The sequence below is a fragment of the Carlito syrichta genome, unplaced genomic scaffold (genome assembly GCF_000164805.1).
Source record: "Carlito syrichta isolate Samal-C Ts95f unplaced genomic scaffold, Tarsius_syrichta-2.0.1 Scaffold301645, whole genome shotgun sequence".
In the NCBI taxonomy this organism is placed as follows: Eukaryota; Metazoa; Chordata; class Mammalia; order Primates; family Tarsiidae; genus Carlito; species Carlito syrichta.
This window is the reverse complement of record NW_007245741.1, coordinates 360,996-386,544: the sequence shown is the minus strand read 5'-3', so window position 1 is coordinate 386,544 and position 25,549 is coordinate 360,996. Positions and strand designations below refer to the sequence as shown.

At 37.6% G+C, this 25,549-nt stretch overlaps 1 protein-coding gene across 3 annotated transcripts in view; it reads right to left on the bottom strand.

Annotated features, from left to right (window-relative positions):
- Nucleotides 1-25,549, bottom strand: part of CARMIL1 (capping protein regulator and myosin 1 linker 1) — a 361,962-nt gene that overhangs the window by 110,974 nt on the left and 225,439 nt on the right. For 2 of the 3 annotated variants that reach the window (XM_008055062.2, XM_021710921.1), the window contains exons 13-20: nt 24,356-24,459; nt 21,526-21,603; nt 21,320-21,396; nt 17,231-17,335; nt 11,602-11,671; nt 1,190-1,271; nt 167-266; nt 11-65 (exon numbers count right to left, since the gene is read on the bottom strand). In XM_008055062.2, the coding sequence (XP_008053253.2) occupies nt 11-65; nt 167-266; nt 1,190-1,271; nt 11,602-11,671; nt 17,231-17,335; nt 21,320-21,396; nt 21,526-21,603; nt 24,356-24,459 (671 nt within the window). Of the gene's footprint in view, nt 1-10; nt 66-166; nt 267-1,189; nt 1,272-3,709; nt 3,722-11,601; nt 11,672-17,230; nt 17,336-21,319; nt 21,397-21,525; nt 21,604-24,355; nt 24,460-25,549 lie in introns of all 3 variants that reach the window. The other variant, XM_021710920.1, reaches the window with a different exon arrangement.

Below are 25,549 nucleotides of genomic sequence, written 5' to 3'. Positions count from 1 at the left end.
TAATACTCACTGATTCTTCATCTTGAATCATCTGTACTAAGTTGTCCAATACAGGTGTCAGATTTCTAAAGAGATTTTAAAGATGTGGACAGTGGAATCAAATCAAAAGCTTTCAGGAGGCTGGTTATTTTCATCATTTTCATATAAAAAAATTCAAAACTCTTACTTGGATTTCATATTATTAAAATTTTTGCCTAACGCCAGGTGTTGTATTGATCTGTTTTTACTGAGCCACACTATTAAGGTAGATAGGTCAGACTCTAAACCTGGAAAGAATCAGAGTAAGTAGAATCAAAACACATGTGTATAAATGAATTCTCAGCTGGAACACAATTAAGCAAATGTGGTGTGCAGTTGGATGACTTCCTTTACCCTCCTGAAGGCCCTGGGATGCTAATCTTGTCTTTTCAAAGGCACTCTGCTCTCTTTTCATGTTCTATTATTTCACAGAGATAAACTCATTCTCCACAAACACTTATCTAAATCTCTTATACAATCAGTGGCTAAACAAAGTCAGCAGAATTGGGAATGAATAATGGCAGAAAGTTTCATCTCTCCCTATCACTATATGAAAAAAAGATTCCAACAAACTGTTCACTGGGAGGTAACTGGAGTTAAAGTTGTCTATGCAAATTTAACAGGTTCATACTAATATGGTACTAAAATCAGCAGAAACAAAGCTAATGAAATAAACTTCTAAATAAATAAACAAGAGTGCAATTTTATCTTCAAGAATGCAAAAGGTTATGCTCCGACCTTTATCAATGTACTGATGATATTTTTATAATTGAGTTGTTTACTGCATAGATCTTGCATAGTTGGCCAGGGACTTAGTAAAACTTTGGCACAGATTTATTCTATAAATGAACTCTATGTTTTGTTAAAGATGTGGGGTATACTTCAGGGTTAGATATACAAATGGACATTGTACAGGTAAAGTTTGGGCCTCATTTTGGACTTCATCTGGTTTGAGATCGGGTACTCTTATTGATGCAGTGTCCCCTCCCAGCCTAACCCCCGACCCCAGTTTCCCACTACTGCCATCTACTGTTAAATTTAAAAGCCTTACAGTCAAGAAATGAAATAGTATTTTTATTAAGGTGTTGTCTAGATTAGGGTAGAAGATTATTTTCTCTTTAATTACTTGCTTCAAATAATATTTCCATTTCATTTCTGACTTCTGACTTACCGTTGTCAGAGATGTCTAAACTGGTGATGCTGTGGATTTCAGCGATGCAGCCTTCTAATACTTGAGCACCTCCTGATCTCAACTAGAAAAACACAAACCAAACATAAGGCAAACTCTCCACTCTACTGAAGGTGTTGAGAAAAGAGATAGAGACAATCCAGGCCCAGCACCAGCAAAACAGTACATGTCAATCAGAAGAACTTTCTTCATTTCTGACTTTTGGAAATACAACAAATCCCTTTCATACATGAGAAAGCTACTGTTTTATTTGATTATTACTGATTTCAGGGTATAAATTCACCACCCAAGTAGCAGCAAAACAAATAAAGGAGACGTTAACTTTGAATGTCCGCCGGGCTTGGTGGCTGCCTGTAATCCCGTGCCTTTGGGAGGCTGAGGTGAGTGGATTGCCTGAGCCCACGGGTTCGAGACCCACCTGGGCAGCAAGACCTCATCTCTACATTAAATCAAAAAATCAGCCAGGCGTGGTAGCGCATGCCTGTAATTTCGGCTACTTGGAAGGCTGAGGCGGAAGGATCGCCAGAGCCCAGCAGGTCGAGGTTGCGGTGGCCGGGAGCAGCCTCTGCACTCCAGTCTGGGCGACAGAGTGAGACTCCAACTCAAAAAAAAAAAACAAAAAAACTTTGAATGTCAAACACTTCAGGGAGGACCCATCCCTACCGGTTCTAAGGAAATAGGTATGAGGTCTAGATAACTGGAAATGATTACAAAATGATTTGTACAAATTCTTCAAGCCACAAGAAAAACAATGTAAATTAATAGAAAATATTCTGATGATTTACAGCAAAACTAAGAGTAAATTATTTCTTCATTTCCAAATTTATTCCAAAGAGAAAGACAACCTGAAACCCCTACTACAGTACTTTTCATATTTTCCCATGAAACCAAAGCATATTTTACAGAGGTCACAAAATCTTTTGTTTGTTTTTATTTGTTGAGTTCCTACTCTGTGTAAGGTGCTGTGAAAGATACAAGGTTTCCCAAGTTGTGGCCCTTTTGCTCAGTAAGATTACCATCTAATGAGAAAAAAGAAACTATCATTTATTGGAAACCTACTGTGAACCAAGGAACATGGCAGGTCCTTTATTCATGCAGGAAAATCAAATTTTTATAAATTGTGTTACCAAACTTATAATACATGGGGATATTTTCTACTTGTCTAAGTTTTGATATAAGAATTTTTAAAAATTCTCATTTCCCTATTTCAAATGCAATATTTTTATGGTGCCTTGAGCCAAAACCTGCTAACTTCTCTGGTCTTTTGTATGTTAAGTCGAGATCTGCACAGATCATTGGGACTGGCATGTTTACAATTAATTGTCTGCTTCTTCTTTCCTTTTCTTTTCTCTCTCTTTTTTTTTTGGAGACAGAGGCTTACTATGTTGCCCGGGCTGGTCTTGATCTCCTGAGTTTAAGTAATCCTTCCACATCAGTCTCCTGAGTATCTGAGATTTACAGGCATGTGACACTGCACCTGGCCAGTTCTACTTTTTAAGGTGACAGTAGATTGCTCTAAGGTGAGCATCACAGAGGTAGACCTCTCAAAGAGACTGGTCTTCATACTTCAGGGAAACCAAGACCAACTCCACAGCTAAAGAGTTTCTAACCCAGGTGTGTGTGGTCACTACAGGAGTAAGCGCCAGGCCCATTTCACTATACTCGGTTGTGTTCTCAAGAGCTTTCCAGCTTACCTAAATGCTCCGTCGAGCCTTTCTCATCATGTCACCTTAGATTTTCCCCAGCTCCCTGCCACCCAAAGTGTGGTCCACAGACTGATGTCAGTCTGCAGTTTGTTATTAGTCTGAGATGAATAAGTACAGAAATTGAGTATAAATATTTTAGAAATCTTAATAGTAAAAATGTTAGGTCTGTTACAGATGCATAGAATAATAAAAACTGAGGGTTTGCAAATTTTATGTCTTTCTAAACCTTTCTAGTGCTTCATTCTTATTATATTTTATAAAAGTATTGGTTTATGATAGATTGGAAATTTAAAACCAAAACAAAAAAAGAAAAAGAAAAATGCCATTCTTCACTGAAGATAAAAAAACACTGCTCTAGGTCACAGCTTATTAATACTTTAAGAAGTACATGTGTACATAGACTATGTTAAAATTAAAGTAAGAACTCATTTAAGCAAACATTTCAAAAAAACCCATAATTTGATTTTCAGAGCATGAATACAAGTATGCTTTTAGAAGATAAACATAAGTTCATAAGTCTTTACAATTTCAAATTTGCTGATAGTGATTTCTTTCCTGATAAATAAAATTTCTGCAAGAAAATCTCTATGTTCTATCACTGTACAGTCAAAATATTCCACTTATGAAGATGGAAAACACAGATAACATTTAAGTGTTTGAGTCTGTTTATTTTATGAATACTCTTTACTAAGAATATTTGTAGCACATTCAGATAAAACTAACATATACTTTCCAATGCTTATAAAAAACCAAATATATCAATATATCCTAATTTACTGATTCATAAAGTACTTACACAATGGCCAAGCTAAGGAAAGCCCAAGGAGGGGGAAAAAAAAAAAAACCATTATCAGCAGTAAATTGAACAAGAATAGAGAAAAGGCCGAAGTCTCGATCAATATACAATACAAAAAAAGCAGAGTCAGAAAAAAATACACTCAACTAAAATTTGGTCCTGAAACAGAAATCAAAAATTTAAATAAGAAAATAACTGATCTTTAGTAACTAAGAACATTCACTTGAAGTCACAGGTTATTAAGTGCCTAAAATTCCCCAAAAGCTAAAGCTTTCCCAACACAGTAAAAGCCTTTCCATTACAGTAAATGAAAATCCTTTTAAATAAATTTGCATAATTAGAGGCTGTGTCTGTATGAGTGCATGTAAAACTGGTTTTTAAATTACCCTTATTTGGATCGCACACACTAACATTACTTAAAAGAAAGCAAGATCAAAGAGAGAAGTAAATGTGACTGAATTACTGAACGCTTTTTGAAATGTTAAAAATAAAATTACATTTCTTTCAAGAGTGTAGTGTCCTCTCACTTAAGGAACATGGAACATTCAGATGTTACTCATAATTCTAAGAGAAAAGTTATGTCTAATATTCAAGTACCTGTAATGGGAATACCAATAATAAATTTCCCAAATAATAATGATGTTTGTATTATAAGAAAGCAAATCCATAAGTTATAGATACCAGTAGGGAATTTTTTTTTTAATAGTATGAAAACTAAACCATGGAAAACTAAAATCTCAAGAGAACTTTTAATAATGCACTTTGCCGCCTCAAGATCATCTGCCATTTAAAAAGATATGGCATAAATATAAAGTTAAATTAAAAATGACCCCCAAATTATCTGCATTTCTTTTATAGGGGTTTCAGTTTTAATTTTAAAAAATTAGTTTTTATCCTAGGAAATTTTCACACATAACCGAATGGTATAGGTTTCTCCAAGGACAGAAAAAATGATTAGACAACATTTAGTTCAAAATATCCAATTGTTAGCAGGGTTTGATACCAAATACAATCTAGCACCTAAGAAAGAGGTATATAAATAGCCACTTTCAGGGCACAAATAGTTAAATATATTTTCTCACTTCATATATGCATCCTATCACAGGAAACATTTACAGTTTTACAAATTTCATACCTGGCCTGATAGGAAAGTGACAGGCAAAGGACACAATGATGTTCACCTTATGACTGGCTGAATGACAAACAGCAGAATTGCCTCAAAGCTTCCATTCACCTGCTGCAATGTACTACTTACTACAAATATCAATCTCTGGTGCTTTTTTCCTACTCATCCTCAATTGCAATGAATTTTGAAATCATCTGCATACAAGTTTCTGCCTAAAGGAACTAACTCCTACATCCAATCTGCAACTATAAATAGCCTTTGCATCTTCTCTGACATTATCAGAAGTGTTTCCTCTCTCGCTTGGAAGGAAACTTAAGTTTGAAGAATTTAGTTCCAGCATTTACCAATTCTCCTCTTGAGGTACGACATGAAATCTTAAGATTTAAAAAAACAGACCATAATCCATTGCCTCCTTTCAGATAGTAGGGTATGTAGGGAGAATACACATGAATCATTATCACATACTACCACATAAAAGTTTTAAAATTCTTTTAGAACTAACCCAGATGGCAATGGAACACCAACATTTCTTTGAACATATATACTGATGCTAAGTCCTTACCCTCTGAGAATTAATCACAAGTCATTCAGAGACAAATCTGGCCAAGGAGGGTAACACTGTTGTGTCAGAAAATCAGGTTTCAAGAAGAATTAGTCTAACTAATAAAAGTTCAGGAGACTAACACTTCTTGAAATATGCAAAACAGCTTTGAAGGCAACTACAAAAAATGTTCCGGTAAAGATGGAGTATCTATAAAGCTGCCTAATAAAAATTTTTAGAAAGACACTGTGGACCTATACTGTGAATTCTGACATTCAAAATGAAACTACTTCATAGTAATCCTCTTCCTCCCCAGATAATGGCTCACATATGCTGGGTCTGGCGCGGTAATCTTGTGCCAAACGCTAACACTAAAAACTGTTACTACCCCCATTTAACAGATGAGAAACAAAGACTGAAAGGAAGTTAAGTCACCTGATAAACCAAGTAACTGTGTTTCAAAGGGCATTTTCTGATCCCAAAGTTCTGCCTTTGGCTATGACACTCTTTTGCCTCCCATAAGTACTTCCATCATTTTCCTATGCAAAAAAGACTTCTTTTCAGTAATAAAAGACAAAGGGAAAGAAAATGAAGTGATAACAATGTGAAATGCCTTCAGGAGTACAAATTTTTTTTTTCTTGAGTCAGGGTCTCACTGTCACCCAGGCTGGTGTGATGACCAGAACTCACTCCAGTCTCAAACTCCTGGGCTCAAGTGATCTTCCCACCTCAGTCTTGCAAGCAATTAGGACTACCAGCACTACCAGCACACACCCCCACACTTGGCTTTTTAGTAGAGACAGAGTCTTGCTATATTGCCTAGTCTGGTCTCAAACTCCTGGCCTTAAGCGATCCTCCTGCCTCTGACTTCCAAAATCCTGGGACTACAGACAAGAGCCACCACATCTGGTTCAGAAGTTTTTTTTTCTTTAAGTATAAAAGTTTTCTGTAAATGCAGGCTAATTTCAATACATATTTACCTTAGTCATCGTCGATCTAAAAGAATATAGACCAAAATTTTGGATTTAATTTTGTGAATAACAATGTATGCATCATAAGAAAATAAGGTCACAAATTATAAATGCCAGCAGGGAATTTTTTTTTTTTAAATAGCATTGAGGCAGTTTTTTCTAGCTCAGTGGGATCAGGGTTCCCAAGCTGCTGTCAACGGATCTGTACTGCCAGCCTGAGACTCACGCAATGACCGGGGATGCAGTGGCATCGGGAGAAGAGATTATTCTCAAGAACTCGGAGGTGCCAATAGCAGCAGAGGCCCAAGGAGCCCCACTGGGTGTTAGTGCTATCTCAATTGGACTGGCTGTGAGCCAAGTCCTAAAAAATTGTTTACAGTTTGTTCATAGGGCTGGTGAGCCGAACCCCACCACCAGGAATGTTACAGTTCCATAGGTTAGGTGGGTGAGCAAGCAGAGTCCCCAAGAAGCATTGGAGCCCTTTCCAATTGACGGGGTCCAGCACTTCTAGTGCATCTAGTTCCAGGTTCTCGTCTCAAGCCTAAGACGAATAAGTAGTGTGGATCTAGTATTTCTAGTGCAGCTAGTTCCTTGTCTCAAGCCCAAGAAGACAAGGAGTGTGGACATCAAAAGCAAGCTTAGCAACTCTCAGCAGTGACAAGGGACTCAAAAGTCCACTATGAGGCTTAAGTCAGGAGTTTATAGGACTTTGCGGGGGAAGTGCATGTTGACTGGTTGAAGGGTAGCACCAATCAGAAGGAGGTACCATGGTATGGATTGAAAATGCACCAATCAGAGAGGGTTGAAAAGGGCCATTCAAGAAGAAGCAGATGAAAAAGGGAAGTCTACAGACCTGGAAATACACATTCTCACTCTGGTCTGCAGGGCTTAAAGCAGATACCTGAAACTCGCCCTAATCTGTCTGCCTATCTGGTTTCTTACTTCTCTCCTCTCTCAGCATGAAGTGTAAATCTTCTCTTTCATTCAAATTAATGAGTGTGAAATGCCTCTTTCAGGGGAATAAAGAAATACCCCAAGGACTACAAGCCAATTCACTAGGAAAGGTGAGAATGAACAGTAAGGGAAGCAGCATATGGTAAAAACAAAAATAATCCACTTAGATTAGCCTAAACTTCCTATTCAGACATTTTTAACTCCTACTTTAAGTCTACTTTCCCCTCTCTTCCCAATAATCACCACCACCATCTTCTACCATCATTTACCTTCCACAACCCTCATATAAACCTGATTATAAAATCAATCACTGATTTTTTCACCTACCAAGAAGATCAAAAATTCTAGAGAACAGATGTTTTATATTAAAGTTAACTACCAGTTTAGAAACTTAAGACTTTAAGGCATTTCACAATTGTTCCTTGTGTCCATGGCTTGAGTATACTGCTGTAGTATCAAGGTACCCAGAGGAGGTGCTCAGCTCTTACAGTACGGGCATCAAAAACTGCAGGACAGCACAGCTCAATACTCTCCAGCCCTAAGCTCCAGACATGTGACTCATCCTAGATCTGTCAAGTTCTCATCCTAAGTAAGCTATCCCTATAGAACTGACCTCCCAAGATGATTATAATGTCAGAGAGAAAGTTCATTCCTCAACATCTTTTGGGTTTTAGGATCAGAATTATCTGATCATCAGGGAAAGTTAAGTGCTGCATATGTCCATAATTTTGACTAGTATGCTAAGAGTGAAGAAGGTTTGTATCTGCTATGGCTAAATAGAGAAAGAGCTCTGTGAGAGGTGGAACTGAAATTGAACCTTCTCAGTTTTATTGTCAAAGCACGACATGGAGACTCACAGAGATCAGGGGAGTGAAGCAGTTCTTTTAATCTAATTCTTGCAAGAACAGGTAACTCTTAGGTGGGCAGTCACATGGAGGTGGTTACAGCCAACATATTTATTTCCTAACATGTAAGTCCCTCCCTTGGTTTCTCATTGGCTGAGTACCTCAGAGGTTACATTACTTTCCCAGATATCACCTACACAATAATTTTATACAAAGAAGGTAAAACACAAGCAGTTTCAACACAAATAAGGTAAAATACATGTTTCTAGATTCTGACAGGGTCTCAATGCTTGTCAAAGGAAGTCTGCCAAAAGAGAAACCCTGCCAAGAAAGAAGGAAGAACCAGAAAAGTATAATAACAACTCGCCATTTTGAATCACCATTTTGCTTCTTACAAGCAAAGAAAAAAAATATATATGCATGATTTTAAACTTCCAAGTTAGTGAAAGATTCTTTCTGAGAGAATTCTGAAATAGCAAAATAGCAAACACAGATGATTCAAAGACTAATGGTTGACAATCAAAGTGCAAGCATGCCAACATGAATTATATTATAAATCCAAACACTTTTGGGGGAAAATTTACTGTATCATGAAGAGAAGCAAACTGAAAAACCTAGTTAAATTTGGACATCTAGGCCTAAGAAACATAATGTAATGCAATAACATCGTTTAGAAAAACAACTTTGTGTTTCACCAGTTTTCATGAACAGTAATATGATGTATGACTTTATAAATGTGGTCAACTGTACTGTGATTCAAGCTGTAAGATGTGGGAGAATATGATACTAAGATACTTTTAAGACTTCCCCATCTCAGTACTATTAATAATAAATTTATTATATAATCCATAACTGAAAGGCCACAATGAACTTGGAATTATCATCATAATATAATGGTCAATCCCACTATCAGAGATTAATCACTTGACCGGGATTACTGTCTTAATTTTATAAATTATAAAATAAAAATCTACTAGTATTTAGGTGGAACTTTTTGAAATTGCCAATAGTCTAACATTTTTGCCATACAAAAATGTTAATTTTATACAGTTTATCTAATATAACTATATGAAAGTTATTCCCAATAGATCACAAAAGTAACAAATATATACAAATATAACTCAAGTGTTCATTGGCATATGGCCCTATCAATTTATTTGAGAATAAAATGCCCAATCATGCTTAATAATCTAATAATTACCACTGTTGGTATTATTATTAACAAGAGAAAATCAGGACAGCACATTTTCCGAATGGCTCTGCCTTTAGTGAGCTGGATTATTTCAGTTTCTTGAGACTGCAGTTTCTTCATCTATAACTATAGTAACCAGGTAATCACTTATGCATATTCTAGCATTATCATATAATTAAATGAAAGACTTTAAATGGGTAGAAGTCATCATATCTAATCAGGATAGTAAACCAAATTAGAAGTCATTTCTAATTTAGAAGCTTGGATTAAGCAGTAAAGTTTTTACCAACATGCTTTTTTTGATAGAATAACCTTTCTTATCTCTCTTCATCCCACAATTAAAATTATTATTAACAAGCCCCTTCCTAAAATGCTGGTAAACAAATAATTCATCTTACCATAGTTGGTTTCTACTTTATTTATAATCTGTCTTTACAAGATTTGCACATGAAAATTCCACAATGCAAGGTTAGTTTTTTAGGGATTTTTGTTGTTGTTATTGTCGTTGCTTTTCTCTGTTTTGGGGTGGGGGGGTTGCTTTTTTTTTTTTTTTTCAAACTAATAAGATAAGTAAGTCCTCAGTTTGAGATTAATGAAAAATCTTACACTGATAATTTATAAAGTACTATTTCAGACTTGTCAGTTTCTAGGATTTTCAAAGAGGCAAAGCCTTAATCTTATTCAATATTTGGTGTTGGCTTGGTGCCTGGCCTTTTGTGAGAAGCTAAAGAAAACACAAAACAAAGTATGACACAAATACTGGTCCTCCAGAAGTTACCACCTAGCCAAGAAAGCATATACGAGCCAGCTTAATAACTGTGCAAGGCACTATGTAGCTCAGTGTCCAAATGCATGCTACTATCATTAAGTACTAGACAATTAGAAAAGATCGGAGGTCACAAAGGGCAGAAGCAGTGAGAGAAAAAAATCTGGCAGACAAGCAGGCAGACAGAAAAACAGCAAAAGTAAACAACTTTTATATGTACAGATACCCTAAGAAGCACTTTTCAAAGAAAAGCTCCTTTAAACCTCATAATTACCCACTGGGAGAGGTACTAATATTATGCCCATTTTGCAGGCACAGGATTGAGATTTACTGATTTCAACCAATTCACCCAGGATTTCCATAGCCTTAGAGTCTGGTGCATGTAAGTAGGAGATTGGACTTGAGCTAGCAACTCAAAGAGAAGGAGAGGCCTTGGGGACAAAGAGGGACACAGTAGGAGTATTCCAGGAAGAGAGAACAGTTTATGCAAATGTCCAAGCATAGGAATGAGAAGACTACCACCTCCATTCCTGAGACCAGATGGAGCTTGATATGTTGGGTAAAGTCAGGCTCTGAACAGGCCGTAGGGTTTGCACCTGAGTATTTTCTTACTAATCGCCACACAAACTAAGTTACAAAATAGTAAAAGTTTAGCCGGGCTTGGTGGCTCAGCCTGTAATCCCGCACCTTTGGGAGGCTGAGGTGAATGGATTGCCTGAGCCCGCGGGTTCGAGACCCGCCTGGGCAGCAAGACCTCATCTCTACAATAAATCAAAAAATCAGCCATGCGTGGTAGCACGTGCATGTAATTCCGGCTACTTGGAAGGCTGAGGCAGAAGGATAGCCGGAGCCCAGCAGGTTGAGGCTGCGGTGGCCGGGAGCAGCCACTGCACTCCAGTCTGGGTGACAGAGTGAGACTCCAACTCAAAATAAAAATAAATAGTAAAAGTTTAGGTACCTTCTAAAATGTAGAGGCTTTTAATTTTAATTCTTTTCTATGGGATCTTTGATGGTTATGTGTTCGAAATGGTTATAATTTCCAGAGGCAGTTTAATATTCTTGTTTTAAATCAAGATATTAAAAAGTAAAATTAATGACAAAATACCCATTCTCTTTCATACTCTACAAATCCAAGTTAGATTATATACATTTTTTTCTCTGGCAGCAAATGCTATATGTTTTCATTTTCATGATGGTAAAGCTAGCTTATGGCTTTATATCTCATGGCAACATTATAAAATATTTAGGCAACAGGCATCGAGAATGAAAAAATTTAAAAAGCAGTACAAACACACTTGAAAGATTTCTGAATGGTGTTCTGTTGGCTGTCTGTGAATAAAACTTGCAAAATATAAAATACGAAAACTTGTATAATGCGTTTTTTTCTGCTTCATTTACACCCCATGGAATCACAGTATTACACTTTTCCCACAAAAACAGATAAGGCAACTTTGAGGCTATTATCTATTTCAGTACATAGTCTAAAGTTGTTCTTACCTCACAGTTGCTGAGATCCAGAGAAACCCCCTTCAAGCTATGATTACAGGCCAGGCCCAACAATAGTGCTCTGAGGGGAGGAAACACACACATTAGATACAAATTCCGCACAATGCCATACACACAAAAATGTAAGCACATTGAATAAAGTTCAGAGGAAGAACACCTTTTCTGAATCACAGGTCAAGCACCCTCTCACTTTTTAAAATGCCACTGGGGACACCAATAAGAGGGGATGGGGAACAGAAGGTTAGGGTTCAGAAACTACCTACAGGGCACAATGTTCTCTATCTGGGAAATGGGTCACCTGAGACCAAATCCCCACCACTATACAATATGCCCATGTAACAAATATGCATGTGTGCCCCCTGAATCTAAAATTAAATTAAATTAAATGCCAACTGCATTTCTGTCTCCCAACAACAGTGAAAAATGATTCTGCCGCATTCTTCTGTCTGACAGGCAAGGAGCCCATCATAAATGTAAAACCTGGCAGGGTTGCTATTCCTATGCAAATAAACCAACAGCACTCCTAATTGCATATTGAAATTAAATTGTGTTCATCACAGATAAATTCCCACCTGCATCTACTTGAGAACAGCTCTAATAATGTTTAGAATATTATTAAGCAATTGTTATTAGAGCAGCAAAGTAAAACTGGTTTCCCCTAAGGAATAGTCATGAGGAAGTCAGCCTCCATGGTATTCCAGGATGTAATATTATATCTAAATGAGTTTATTAAACAATTAATAGTAGTGGGTGGGCAAGGGCATAAAACCACTAAAGATAAAAAGGTACACATCTTGTATTTGAGTGCAGGATCCTGCCTATTCAACTACCTGTTGAGCCAGGACAAATCACATCACTGCTCTGAAAAGGAATTTTCTCAGTTGTAAATTAAGGCGATTAGACTAATCGTTTGGATCCACTTTGATAAGTCAGTCCTATAAAATCCAACACCACCAAAAAAAAAAAATCCAACACCACCAAGCAAGCTTGAAACAAGAAACCCATGCATGCACATATATCCGTTAAATTACACTAAATTGACAAAAGGCACTAAATTAGACTTTTTGAGGAAAACAGAGAGGAGCATGAGATGGCTCCTGCTCTCAAAAGGGTGTACAATGTGTACAAATAACTGTAATACATGGTAGACAGTGGCAAGCATTAGAAGAGTAGAACCCAGGCATTTGCTAACTCAGGGCCACTATCTGTTCTCCATGTTCCCAGGAAAGGAAACTCCACCTAGAATACTCCAAAAGCACCTTTGGGTATTCATCCCCAGTCTCTGAGATCTTTTCCTTCTAGTGATTCTCTGGCCTTACCCACTGAGAGGGAACTCTGGCAGTAGCATGGAAGGTGCAGGGTTAACAGCACAGCTACAAAAACAAGCGCCTCAGGAGTCTGGAGTGAAAACCTTTCTTTATACTTTTAAAATCCAGTTCAAACTGGGTTCGGTGGCTCAGCCTATAATCCCGCGCCTTTGGGAGGCTGAGGTGAATGGATTGCCTGAGACCGCGGGTTCAAGACTCGCCTGGGCGGCGAGACCTCATCTCTACAATAAATAAAAAAATCAGCCGGGCATGGTAACGCATGCCTGTAATTCCGGCTACTTGGAAGGCTGAGGCGGGAGAATCGCCGGAGCCCAGCAGGTAGAGGCTGCAGTGGCCGGGAGCGGCCACTGCACTCCAGTCTAGGCGACAGAATGAGACTCCAACTCAAAAAAAAAAAAAAAAAAAAAATCCAGTTCATTCATCGCTTCTCGGCCTTTTGGCTAAGATCAAGTGTAGTATCTGTTCTTATCAGTTTAAAATCCAGTTCATTCATGAATCCCTTATTCTAAAACACTGTACCATGAGAAAGGCTGGGTATATCTCATCTCTGTCCATGTTCAATTACTTATTAAATTGCTTCTCTTTCCTAAAAAGTGCCTTTCTTCTTCCCTTTCTTTCTTGGGGGTGGTATTGGGTTGCTGAAAGTGCTTGGGACTAAAAAAATTAAAAGGCTAATAATCCTCAGGTCCTGGCTCTGTTACTAACAGTTGGGTGACCTTATGCACATCAGTGTGTGTGTGTGTGTGTGTGTGTGTGTGTGTGTGTGTGTGTGTGTGTGTGTAAGTTAGAACATTATCAAACAGTTGGGTGACCTTATGCACATCAGGGTGTGTGTGTGTGTGTGTGTGTGTGTGTGTGTGTGTGTGTGTGTGTGTGTGTAAATTAGAACATTACCAAAGAGGTCCCTTTTATTTATAAAACATGCTGAGTTTCTAGGGCCTACCCACATATTTTTATATTTTTAACATATTTTTATAATGTTTACATGAGAGAAAAATTCTTCCTACTTTTCTTACATGTGGATTAAGGCCAAGAAAACAAACAGTGTGCTTTAATATATTTTAACTATAGAAGGCCAATGATTAGGAGGCAATGACTCATGAGACTAGTAAAAATAAATAACCCACACAAACTGTCCTTAGTAAAATAAAACAAAACAGAACTATAATAAAGTATACCATGCACTGGGGAAAAATTCTATAGCAATATATATTGCTTATTTTAACTCAGTGATGACAACATCACCTTAATTATCTTCTCAATCCTCAATCATTATTGCAAAAAAGCTTAAGAGAAAAATTCTTATTGAGTTTTTCCAGCTCTAGATAATTTTGGGGTAGTACATTGAAAAGACTTATTTAAAATATTCAGCCAGAGAGAAAGGATGCCAAAGGAGAAGGGGTACCACTTGGCAGGGAGAGAAGAGGGCTTCCAGGAAGAAAGGGTTGGGGGAAGGAAAGCAAAAAAACAAGAACGTGCAGTAAGCAGGAACTCAGGTTGCACCTGGAATGACACTGGAGCAAGGAGCAAACTTGGAACATGTTGAATCATACTATTCTGGAGATTTTAGGGAGCCCAAGAACAGTGGCACTATGGTCTGCTTTAAAGCCCTGTGAAATATGTTAACATGGTCTAGAAAAAGCCTCAAAAAAAAATCTTAACTATAAAGTAAGCAGTCATGTTCTCTGTTTTGCTTTTAAAGAACAACAAATGAAGTGGAAACTTTTGAAAAATAATACGTCCAAAGGTTATTTTCAAAAGAAACTGCATTTCTTTAGGTTATTCTTTCATGGCTACTAATTCCACGTTTCAAGAAACAAGGGTCCCCCTTCACCCCTCTTGGTGTAGTATAAGGCAATATGGGGTATGAAACAGTGCTGAGCCCATGACAGCTGTGGACACAGCTAGGCACCTCCCAGAACTACTTCGGTAGTCCTTCCCCTTCACTGGGATGGACAACCGGTTCAACTTCTTCCCTCTGTCCAACTCTACTTTCTTCCTTCAACCCTTTTCACAGGTGACAATTTCAAGAGAACGTCCTAATAAATATCCTACACACTAATCACCTCAAAGTCTGCTTCCCAGGAAACCTACAGAAGTGATTTAGGGCAAATTACTTTGTTTTTCTGAGCCTCAATTTCAATGGTTAAATGAGGGTCATGACACCAACTTCCCACCACTGTTGTCAGCATTCAAGGTGACAGTCCATAGATAAGCACTCAGCACTGTATCTAAATTAGGGTAGTGCTTTGTAAATTCCTTTTCATCACAACCCTATCATAAGTAGACCTGAACAGGTGCTCAGACTGAGTAATATCAGGTTGAGTTGTGTTCTTGAGTTGTAACTCAGGTTGAGTTGTATGCTCTCTTTTCAAATTATATCACATTAAATGTACACATGAAATTGTTTATAGAATCTTCAACCATGAACTTTTTTCCCACATTAAATTTTTTGCTAATTAAAACACAGCGCTAAAGAGACTACTGATTTAACTTTTTTTTTTTTTGAGTCGGAGTCTCACTGTCGCCCAGACTGAGTGTAGTGGCACACTCCCAGCCACCGCAGCCTTGACCTGCTGGGCTCGGGCAATCCTTCCACCTCAGCCTTCCAAGTAGCTAGAACTACAGGCATGCACTAACACGCCCAACTAATTTTTGATTTATTGTAGAGACGAGATCTTACCAAGTTGCCTGGGTGGGTCTCAGATCCGTGGGCTCAGGCAATCCACTCGCCTTGGCCTCCCAAAGTGCTGGGATTACAGGCTGAGCCACCGAGCCCGGCCTGATTTAACATGATTAAACATTCACATAAATAACAACAGACCAAAGGCTGGACAATTACAAAGTATCTCTGAGTACAATATTTACAGGTATATACCTATAATAAAGTACAGTAAATCCAGTGTTGTTGTGGTATGAAATCGTACATGAAATCAATGAAAATTTACTCTATATTATATAGGGGTCAACAACATTGAAAAAATTAGCATACCGTGTACTTAGCACCAAAACTATTTTTAATATGCTATTATCTCCTGATACACTATGAAGAAAGGACCCTGTCTGGTTTTGCTTTTTGCTCAGTGCCCTCATGCTATCTTGTACATTATAGATGCTCAGCAAAAATTATTTGAATAAATGAGTGTGATTAAACTACAATGGAACTTTTTTACAATATTGATTCTGATAGTTTTTCTGATATCCATACAAACAGACAGATCATGAGACTTTTATCATTTATGGCTGTTACATTTAGAAGTTACATTGAAGAAATATATTACATCTAATACATTAATTGAACATTTTTTTAATTCTGCTATAACATCAAACTTTTCTTTAGCACTTTCACTGGATCTACTTTTTTTAAAGACATCTATTGTTTTCATCATATGACACTATGTGGAATCAAGAAGTTCACACTTCTCAAAACAAAAAAGGAAAAAGTAATTTACAAACTACCAGAATATTAATTTTCTAGTAAGATGAATAGCAGACATTAATTGTAACATTTCATTCAAATTACAAGATAAAAATTAAATGCTGACTTATAAGTTAACTGGGGAAAGGAGAAATTTGTGCCTACATTTGAGTTTATGGGACAACTTGCATAATCATAACTATTTAAAATATCTTCTTTAGACTCAAAGAATCTATAGTCAAATTCACCGAACTTGTACAATGAACCTTTGATTCTTCCTGGCCATAGTGGACAGAAATCTCAAGGATACTAAACTATTCTCATACTTCAATTTAGTTAAAAATTATGACTTCAGCCCTACACCTAAATTAGGGATATTAACCCATAACATAAGTTTGGCTGTCAAGTAAAAATGCCAAACAGCCTATGTTGACTTGGTTAATTCAGAAACCAAAGCACCTAAAAATTGATTCTGCTGCATATGCACAATGTGTATAGAGTTTGATTATTACTGCTAGTAGAAATATTGAGGATAAACATAGGTTAAAACACACATACACAAATATGCCTAAAATGGACTGAACAGAGGCTAATATAAAAGCAATAGTACCTGGAAGCAAAACTTTTGTAGATCAGTGACTACTGCAAAGGTCATGAACCAAAAGAATATTTTTTTTCATAGAAGATACAATAATATCAATAGTGCACAATGTACTTTTAAAAAAATGTAATTTATTCTTGTGCCCCAGAGTAAGAAGATATTCTCATCTCCCTTTTCTGTCTCTGGATTATACATCTTTTATCTTCCCTCAAGCATATTCATAAAAATAAGGTGAATTTTAAAAGTTCTGAATAGAAAGAACTAACTACTCACTTTAAGGGTTCAGGAGACAGTTTTGTGCCTGAAAGGTTGATTTGCATCAAAGCCAGAGAACTACTAAAAAACTGCTTGAAAGATGGGGGTACTTCTTTTCCTTTCCTGAAAAAACACAAGTCATACAAGTTGTTACACTTCCATCAAACGTATCCATTGGTTATTTAGATACCATGAAACAGCCTACGAATCAGTCAAGTTTTCAGAAATGTAAAGGCAAATAGAAATAAATGCTTAAAACTTAAATGAATAAATGTAATACAATTAAAGGAACCACATGAGAGGCTAAGACATATCATTAAGTATAAAACAAGTTATTTTTACTTCTTTATGCCAATGAATGCACTGTTTTACCTCTTGATCTTCTGGAAAGTCTGTTTTTGCAGTTTTAAAAACCAGGTCAAAGAAAATGTACATTTCCTACCAATTTAAAAAGCTTTCCCACTGGGTGGCATAAAATGTTAAGGACTGATACCTGCATTTGGAAATATTTTTTGATGTGCAGGTTTCAGATGCAACAAGATTGTGACCTGACATTGAGCTAAAAACAGCACAGAAAGTCTGAATGACATGAAGCCTGCATTATAAGTAGCCTATTAGACTATTATATCCATACCACAAACTTATTCATTTCAGGCCAAATATTAGAATAGTTGAAGTCAAAACCACAAATGCAATGGCTATAACCTCCAAATACATCTCTTTCCTACAGAGAGAAGTGAATAAATGAAATCATACGATTCAATAACAAGATAAAGTCAACACCATACTATGCAGGTTTAAGAAAAACAGAAGTCCAGAGCCCAGGATGGAATCTGAACACTTTTTTGTTCTGTTCTATGAGATAGTATGGATAGAAGGATTGAATAAGTCCATTATGTGAACCACTTAGCTTGATGCTGAGTAAGCATTCATCTACTGATAGTTATTCACACTCAGTGGAGGACTCATAGAATCTCAGGACAGAGAGTATCCTAGTGGTCTAGCTTAATCACATAACATTCAATAATGTACAGAGGTCTAGAAAAACCATTTGACAAATTTTTTAAAGTTTTAAAATAGGACAATCTGAGAAGATGAAAATTACAACTAAGAGAAAAGAGAATTCTGATAGGATATATGCTATAAGACATCGCAATCAACTCTGGTTCCTGATAGTGAAATGATGTAAGCTTGTATTCTTCTATTCGTTTTTGGATGAGCAAGTGCTCTTAAGTTATTATTTGAATATACTCCTCCTCCTGCTACTTCATCTTGGTGTTTCCAAATATACACCTCCCCTTTCTGAGAGGGGATGATGCTTTGTCACTCCAATGATGATACGCATGGCCATGTGAGTCTCTTTGGCCAGGGAGATATGAGCAGAAACGATGTGCCTGTTTGACTTTCAGAGAAAAATTTTATGACCCAGTACATGCACCGCCGTGATCTCTTTTTTCCCTGCTATACAACTGTCAATGTTCTAGGTAGAGGCTGCTCTGCCACCCAGGGTGAAGGTGATGTGGCCCGTCTACAATAGACTTGTCACAAAACCACTGTTGCTGAAAGTCATAGGGACTGGGGGAGGGGATCATTGTTGCTGCAGAACAATCTAACCTATCCTGGCTGATACTTATCAAATTATCTGTGAGCAAAAATATGAACAGTCTGACTAACAATTCATACCTCACTGTAAATGCAGTAATTTCAACATAATTACTAAGGACTTTCTACAACTATATCTAGGTAAGATACTAGGTATTAAACAGTTTAATCACAACCTTTCACGGGGAAGAAAAGGCACTTTGTTAATAGCACAGTTCTGCTCTACAAGCCTAACAGCTCTACTGAAGACCAGTCATCACAGAATTCACAATAATGTGAACTCAAAAGTGCTGATTATACAAAAACCTTTATAGTCTATGATATCATCTTGTAATTCAGTTCCCAGTCAACTAAAGCATAGCTTTATAAACTGACTTCAAATACATGAGTTGACTAGGTGGCTTCTATTAATACGCTCAAATGTTCCCCCAAAATAGAGGATCTTGGATAACTCAATTTCTCCCACCATTATATTTTCAGATATCACACTTCTAAACTTACTCTGTTGATGTATTTATGGCATATCTTTGTTGTTGTGAAGATTTGCATCACTGTTGATGTAATGGACCAATACTCCCTTAAAATATGGAGTAATCGGGCCAGGCTTGGTGGCTCAGCCTGTTAATTCCAGCACCTTGGGAGGCCGAGACGAGTGGATTGCCTGAGCCCACGGGTTCAAGACCAGCCCGCGGAACTTGGCAAGACCTTGTCTCTACAATAAAATAAAATAAAATAAAGTAGCCGGGTGTGGTAGCACACATCTGTAGTTCTGGCTACTCAGAAGGCTGAGGCTGAAGGATTGCTGGAGCCCAGAAGGTCGACACTAGGGTAGTCATGAGCATGCGTGCCACTGTACCCCGCCTGGGTGAAGGAGTGAGACTCCAACTCAAAAAAATAAAATAATATAAAATAAAAATAAAATATGGAGTAATTGATTTGCAAGGCACATTATGGGATAAAATTGAATTTTCCAAATAAGCGAGCATTATCCTTTCGAATATATAAAACTATTATGTTGGGTGTGGTGGCTCACACCTGTAATCTCAGCACTTTGGGAGGCTGAGGTGGGAGGACTGCTTGAGTCCAGGAGTTCAAGACCAGCTTGAGCAACATGGCAAGACCTCATCTCTATTAAAAAATAAAAATAAAAAATTAGTGGGACATCGTAGCATATGCATGTAGTCCCAGCTATTCAGGAGGCTGAGGTGGGAAGACCACCTGAGCCCAGAACATCAAGGTTGCAGTGAGCCATGACTGTACTACTGCATTCCAACCTGGGTCACAGAATGAGAACTTGACTTTAAAAAAAAATTTTTTTTTTTTTTTGAGTTAGAGTCTCACTCTGTCACCCAGACTGGAGTGCAGTGGCCGCTCCCGGCCACCTCAGACTTCCACCTCAGACTTCCAAGTAGCTGGAACTACAGGCACGCGCTACCACGCCTGGCTAATTTTTTGATTTATTGTAGAGATGAGGTCTCGCCAAGTTGCCCAGGCAGGTCTCAAACCCGCGGGCTCAGGCAATCCACTCACCTCAGCCACCCAAAGGCACGGGATTACAGGCTGAGCCACCGAGCCCGGCTTAAAAAAAATGTTAAATAAAATTTTAAAAAGCTTTTACAAAGTTAGTTAGTAAAAATTAAAATATTTCTACTATTAAGCAATACTCCAAGTTATTAAAAAGTATATAATAACTAAAATATTGTTTATAACTTGTAAACATAATTATAAATGCTAAGTGTTGGGCTGTATTAATTAATTAGATGGTACCAGAATTTCACACCTAAATCATCCATGTACTTTTTAGAATTCCTCTGCATTGTCTTTTCATTCTAAGTTGCTGTTGTTTGTGAATCCTTGCTGCCTCATATCTACTAACAATTAAAAGGGTAGAAGTGAAGTGCTCAGACTGGTCCGTGATTTCCTCTACAAGTAAAATGCATAGGCTTTGAGAATCTCTCTCTCCCCGTCTGTCTCTCTCTCTTTCTCTCTCTCCCTCTCTCCCTCTCTCCCTCTCTCTCGCTCTCTTTCTCTTTCTCCCCCTCTCTTGCTTTTTCTCGGTTACAGACCCTCTCTGTAACAGCCCCTTTAATAAATCTCTTGGTCTCAGCCGAGTGCGGAGTCGTTACTGGCGCCGAAATCCTTTCAATGATTCTTTTAATTTCTCAGTAGTTTATACCTACTTCCAAGTTCATCACTGAGAAATACTCATAAAATTTTCTCAAAGGATTTTTACTTTATCAAGAGAAAGTGCCTTTCCACATATGAGAAATTATCATGCAATTCAAGTAGGCAGGCTGGGGTTATTGATAAGAACATTAACCTGCAGTTTAAAAAAATAAAACAAAAACTTGAACTTTCGAGGGCTAGTATTCATAGATAATGGTTAAGGCCACCTTCTTTCATGTGCAACATTCACCCTTTATCACTCTGTTTTCACTATCACTATAACTTTTTCTCAGAGAAAGACACTCCTAGATGACAATGATAACAGAAATAAATCCATACCGGTGAGAGAAGACAGTTCTGGAGAGATTGAGCACAGATAAATACTGAAGGCATCCACGGAGAAGGGCTCCACAGACCTGAGAAAGAAATATGGCACTCTTACTTTCAAATACTTCTAGAGAATATTTTATTAGAGAGAAAGTCCCTACATCCCATCTAAATAGCTCTTCTGAGACACCCCAGAGCAGTTAAAAAAAAAAAATTACCATGTCCAGAGAACATTCAGTATTGGATAAATCCAGATGAGCGATGGCATTTGGCTGGGCCAAAAAATTGTACATGTGCTTGAAGAAAAAAAAAAAAAAGTTAGGATCTAGAGACACACACATAAAATGCAAGTGAATGTTTTAAAAGGAAGTTACTAGAATACCTCAGATCATTCGCTGATCTTCCCCAAAGGATTAGCAGAATTTTGTCATTCTGTTATCTTCCCCGACAGCAAAAATCCCAAGAATATTTAAAATAAAATTATGCTTGAGTAAAAAAGGTCAAATGGAAGCTTGACTACCAAGCCCCCTTTTGTTACACATGATTTAGTTTTCCTGATTAGCTCAATTTTTATTATGCAATTTTGGAACAGTGCTAATTAATTTTAACTCCCAAGATTGAAATACCACCTGAATTGCAGTCACCCTATCAAAATGCTAATCACTTTTGAAAGTGTTCACAAAAGCACTAATTTGAATTTGAACTATAGGATGGTCTCAGGCCATACTCTCCCCTGTCCAATATAATGATTTTTCTATCTTTACTTACTTCCAAGATCTAACAAAAATGGCCTGATAGCACTATCAGTACTTTTTTTTTTAATCTCACAAACAGCTAAGAGACTTCAGTTTTCAAGGAGTCACAAAGCCTTTACTTCCCTAGTTCCCTCATGCAAGTCCCATCAAAACAATGAAACTGGTTAGCTCTCTGTTCCCAAATTACCCTGCGTGAGTAGCAACTGCCAGAGCCCACCAATAACAAACTGAGCCTAAGCTCCCTGCTACCAAGCAAATAGCTTACATTCTCCTCTGCTTCACTGGATGCCACCAGATACTAGCAAAAACAAACAAGTGCAGGCTGAGAGTGTCTCAGCTCCTGCAAACGCAAACATTCATTAAGTGTAGTGGTTTAGCTGTATGGTCCTTCAGAAAAATCCCATCAAGGAATTCAGAAGAGCAAAACATTAGCCTGTAAACACTTTAGAATAATCAGAAACACATAATACAATAATCAGATTATATTATGAAAAGTTCTGGTTCTGAAAAATTCCGTTCTCACTTACATGAGGATCAGCTGCCTCTCTCACTGTTTGCTTGGGTCTAGGCGCCTCAAGAGACGTTTTAAGTTTAAAGTGGCTCTGCTCTCAGCCACCAGCTGGGGGAGCTCTTAGCACCATAAAATGGTGATAAAACCCTTGACCAACACTTCTCCAAAGAGCTAGTCCCAGCTAGGCTGCTTTCCCTGAGGGCATAGAGTCAAGTAAGCCCCTGCATGGCCACCAGGCTCTTGGAACTTTAGTCTGTCCTGGGCAAGAGGCCCACTCTCACTCAGGCCTCATCATCCCACTACCCTTCTCCCCAAAAGCAAGCTGGGATAAGATCTACCCTGGCCAGGGAAATAAATTTTGAGCCATTTTGTTGTCTTAGGTGACCTAATTAGTACCCCTATTTTAGCTGAGTCTTATTATTTAATCTTCAGTCTCTTCTTTTATCTTTCCCTCTATTCCTCTACTTTTCCAAGGTAACATTTGGTGGTTTCTCATTGGACTCATTGTTTCATCTTGAAAGGGAACAGATTTATTAATCATTAGTGAAGGTGACAACTAAAACTGGAAAAAACATTTTAAAAGTCTGTTGAAGGCCTACCAGGAAACAAATATTATTTCAATGATTTCAAGTATGAGGTAGGAGGAAAGAAAAAGTATATACCAAAAAAGCCTTAATTTGTATCCCATGCCTTACAGATAAAGTAAAATAAGAGAAATAAGAATACATTTCAGTGTTTTTCAGCCCTGTGGAAAAGCAGTGGAATGCAAATTAAGGCCCTTAAAAGCTGGTCACTTGCTGGAGGCCCTGTTGTTGAAGAAGCATTGTTCCTAAATTCTATCATGGTGACCAGAGGGAACCATCACTACATATGACGCAGTGAGATCATAAGTAATTCACCGTGGCAATAAGATCTGCCAAACAATTCTTATTGATTAGGTACATAAAAATCTTATTCTAAATGAGCTGGTAGTTTTTTACATTCACACTTAAACTCTAAAGTGGCTCCAGGTTATGTCTTACCCATTCCCTCCCTTATTTTATTCATGGAATAGACAGAACTGGGATCTATTTCAATGTCCCCTTTCAGTTCAAACTATAAGTTCCCAATAATATCTTTTTTTTTTTTTTTTTTTTGAGTTGGAGCCTCACTCTTGTTGCCCATGCTGGAGTACAGTGGCATGCTCGTGGCCACTGCAGTTTCGAACTGTTGGGTTTAGGTGATCCTTCTGCCTCAGTCTTCCAAGTAGCTGGAACTACAGACACACGCCACCAGGCCCAGCTAGTTTTTGTGATTTATTGTACATATGAGGTCTCACCAAGTTGCCCAGGCTGGTCTTGAACCCCCAGGCTCAGGCAATCCTCTCACCTTGGTCTTCCAACGTGCTGGGATTACAGGCTGAGCCACTGCACCTGGCCCCAATAATATCATTTAATGATGAAACAGTTCAGTGTATGATACCAATCCTTCTTATTAGGCAATTTTAATAGGGGAACAGTTTTAAAATGAAGAAAACAATACCATTGAAAAAAGTACTTGTGGGAAAAAATGAACTTCAGCATCATGAAATGAACAAAAGAAACAAGTGTGGTGATATATGTAATTTAATTAAAGAAGGCTCTGAAATTTTCATTAAAATACTTCATAAACCGCTAACTAAATAATTTTAAGGTGTCATGATAAAGAGGGACACAGGTAAATAAGTTAGAAATTTACGTTTAGAATTATTCCAGGATCATTAAACATTCTTCTTTGAAGATGGAATAAAGAAAGAAAACTTACCGAGAGGTCGTCTCCGCGAAGGACATTCCCTGAGAGGTCGAGATGGACAAGGGTGGAGGCAGTCAATGAATTGGCACTGAGTGACTGAGAAAGGCTATTCACCCCTGCAACATTGAGAAAATTCAGGCTCAATTTCCTCTCCAGGGAACAAAATAAGGTTTGTGAATTTCTATAAAGGGCCCAACAGTCCCATTAAACTGCAGGACTGAGCTTAATCATAAGCACTATCACCAAAAGGTGGCGCCATGATTTTATTGTCTTCTGATACACCCTCAGGCAGAATGGTTAGTCACAAACACAACCATCTCACTGAAACAGGAGTAATGAATCAGCTTCACTTTGTTCCATGTCATCTGATATACCCAAGGATGAAAAGGGTTTTACTCCAAAGCCTTAGAATGACACAAGCAATCCGACAAGGTTTGTCCCTCTCTTAATCCTGCCAGCTGATTCTTGACTTGTATGGTATTTAAATGATGCATGTTCAAATTCAGATAATTTAGGTTATTTAAAGTACTGGGAATTTAACAGAGGAATATATACCTCTCATTAAATGTGTCATACTCACTCAAGGCAAAATTTGGAATAAAATGAATTGTACAGAGGAGATGATTTGTACACGATATAAGAAATAATCAAAAGGAAACATGTATAATTTCCATTTTATACATTCTTTACATACATGATTCAAGTTAAAGTCAACTTGAGTTTGATTATTTCTTATGTATGTACGTTGACAAATCTACCTAAGCAAACAAAGGGTAAAAGCATGAGGAGGGTGATTGCTCCACGCAGAGAGGGCTATATTCTATTACAGTTACTGACACAGGTCTGCTAGTCATGATTTTGTAGTGGGTCACAAACCTTTTCGTGGTTGAGTAGAGGTTTCCTGAGGTGTGTCATTATAAAATGGGAGCCCAGAAGAGTCTAATCACTCACTGGGACTCAGTACACTCACAAAATCACTGATGATTTTCCTTAGGATAATGGGGATGTGGGATAGAACAAAGATCTTCATGCTTCTACCAAAATCTATGGTACCAGATGTTATATTTTGGAAATATGCCTATTTCTAAATTGGGTATACTTTTAAAAATTATTTTATTTTTCTTGTTTTTCACAAAATTCTTTATGAAAATCCCAGCTTATCTCAACCACCTTAGAGAGAAGCAGCAAAAGGCTTCCCCCGCCCCC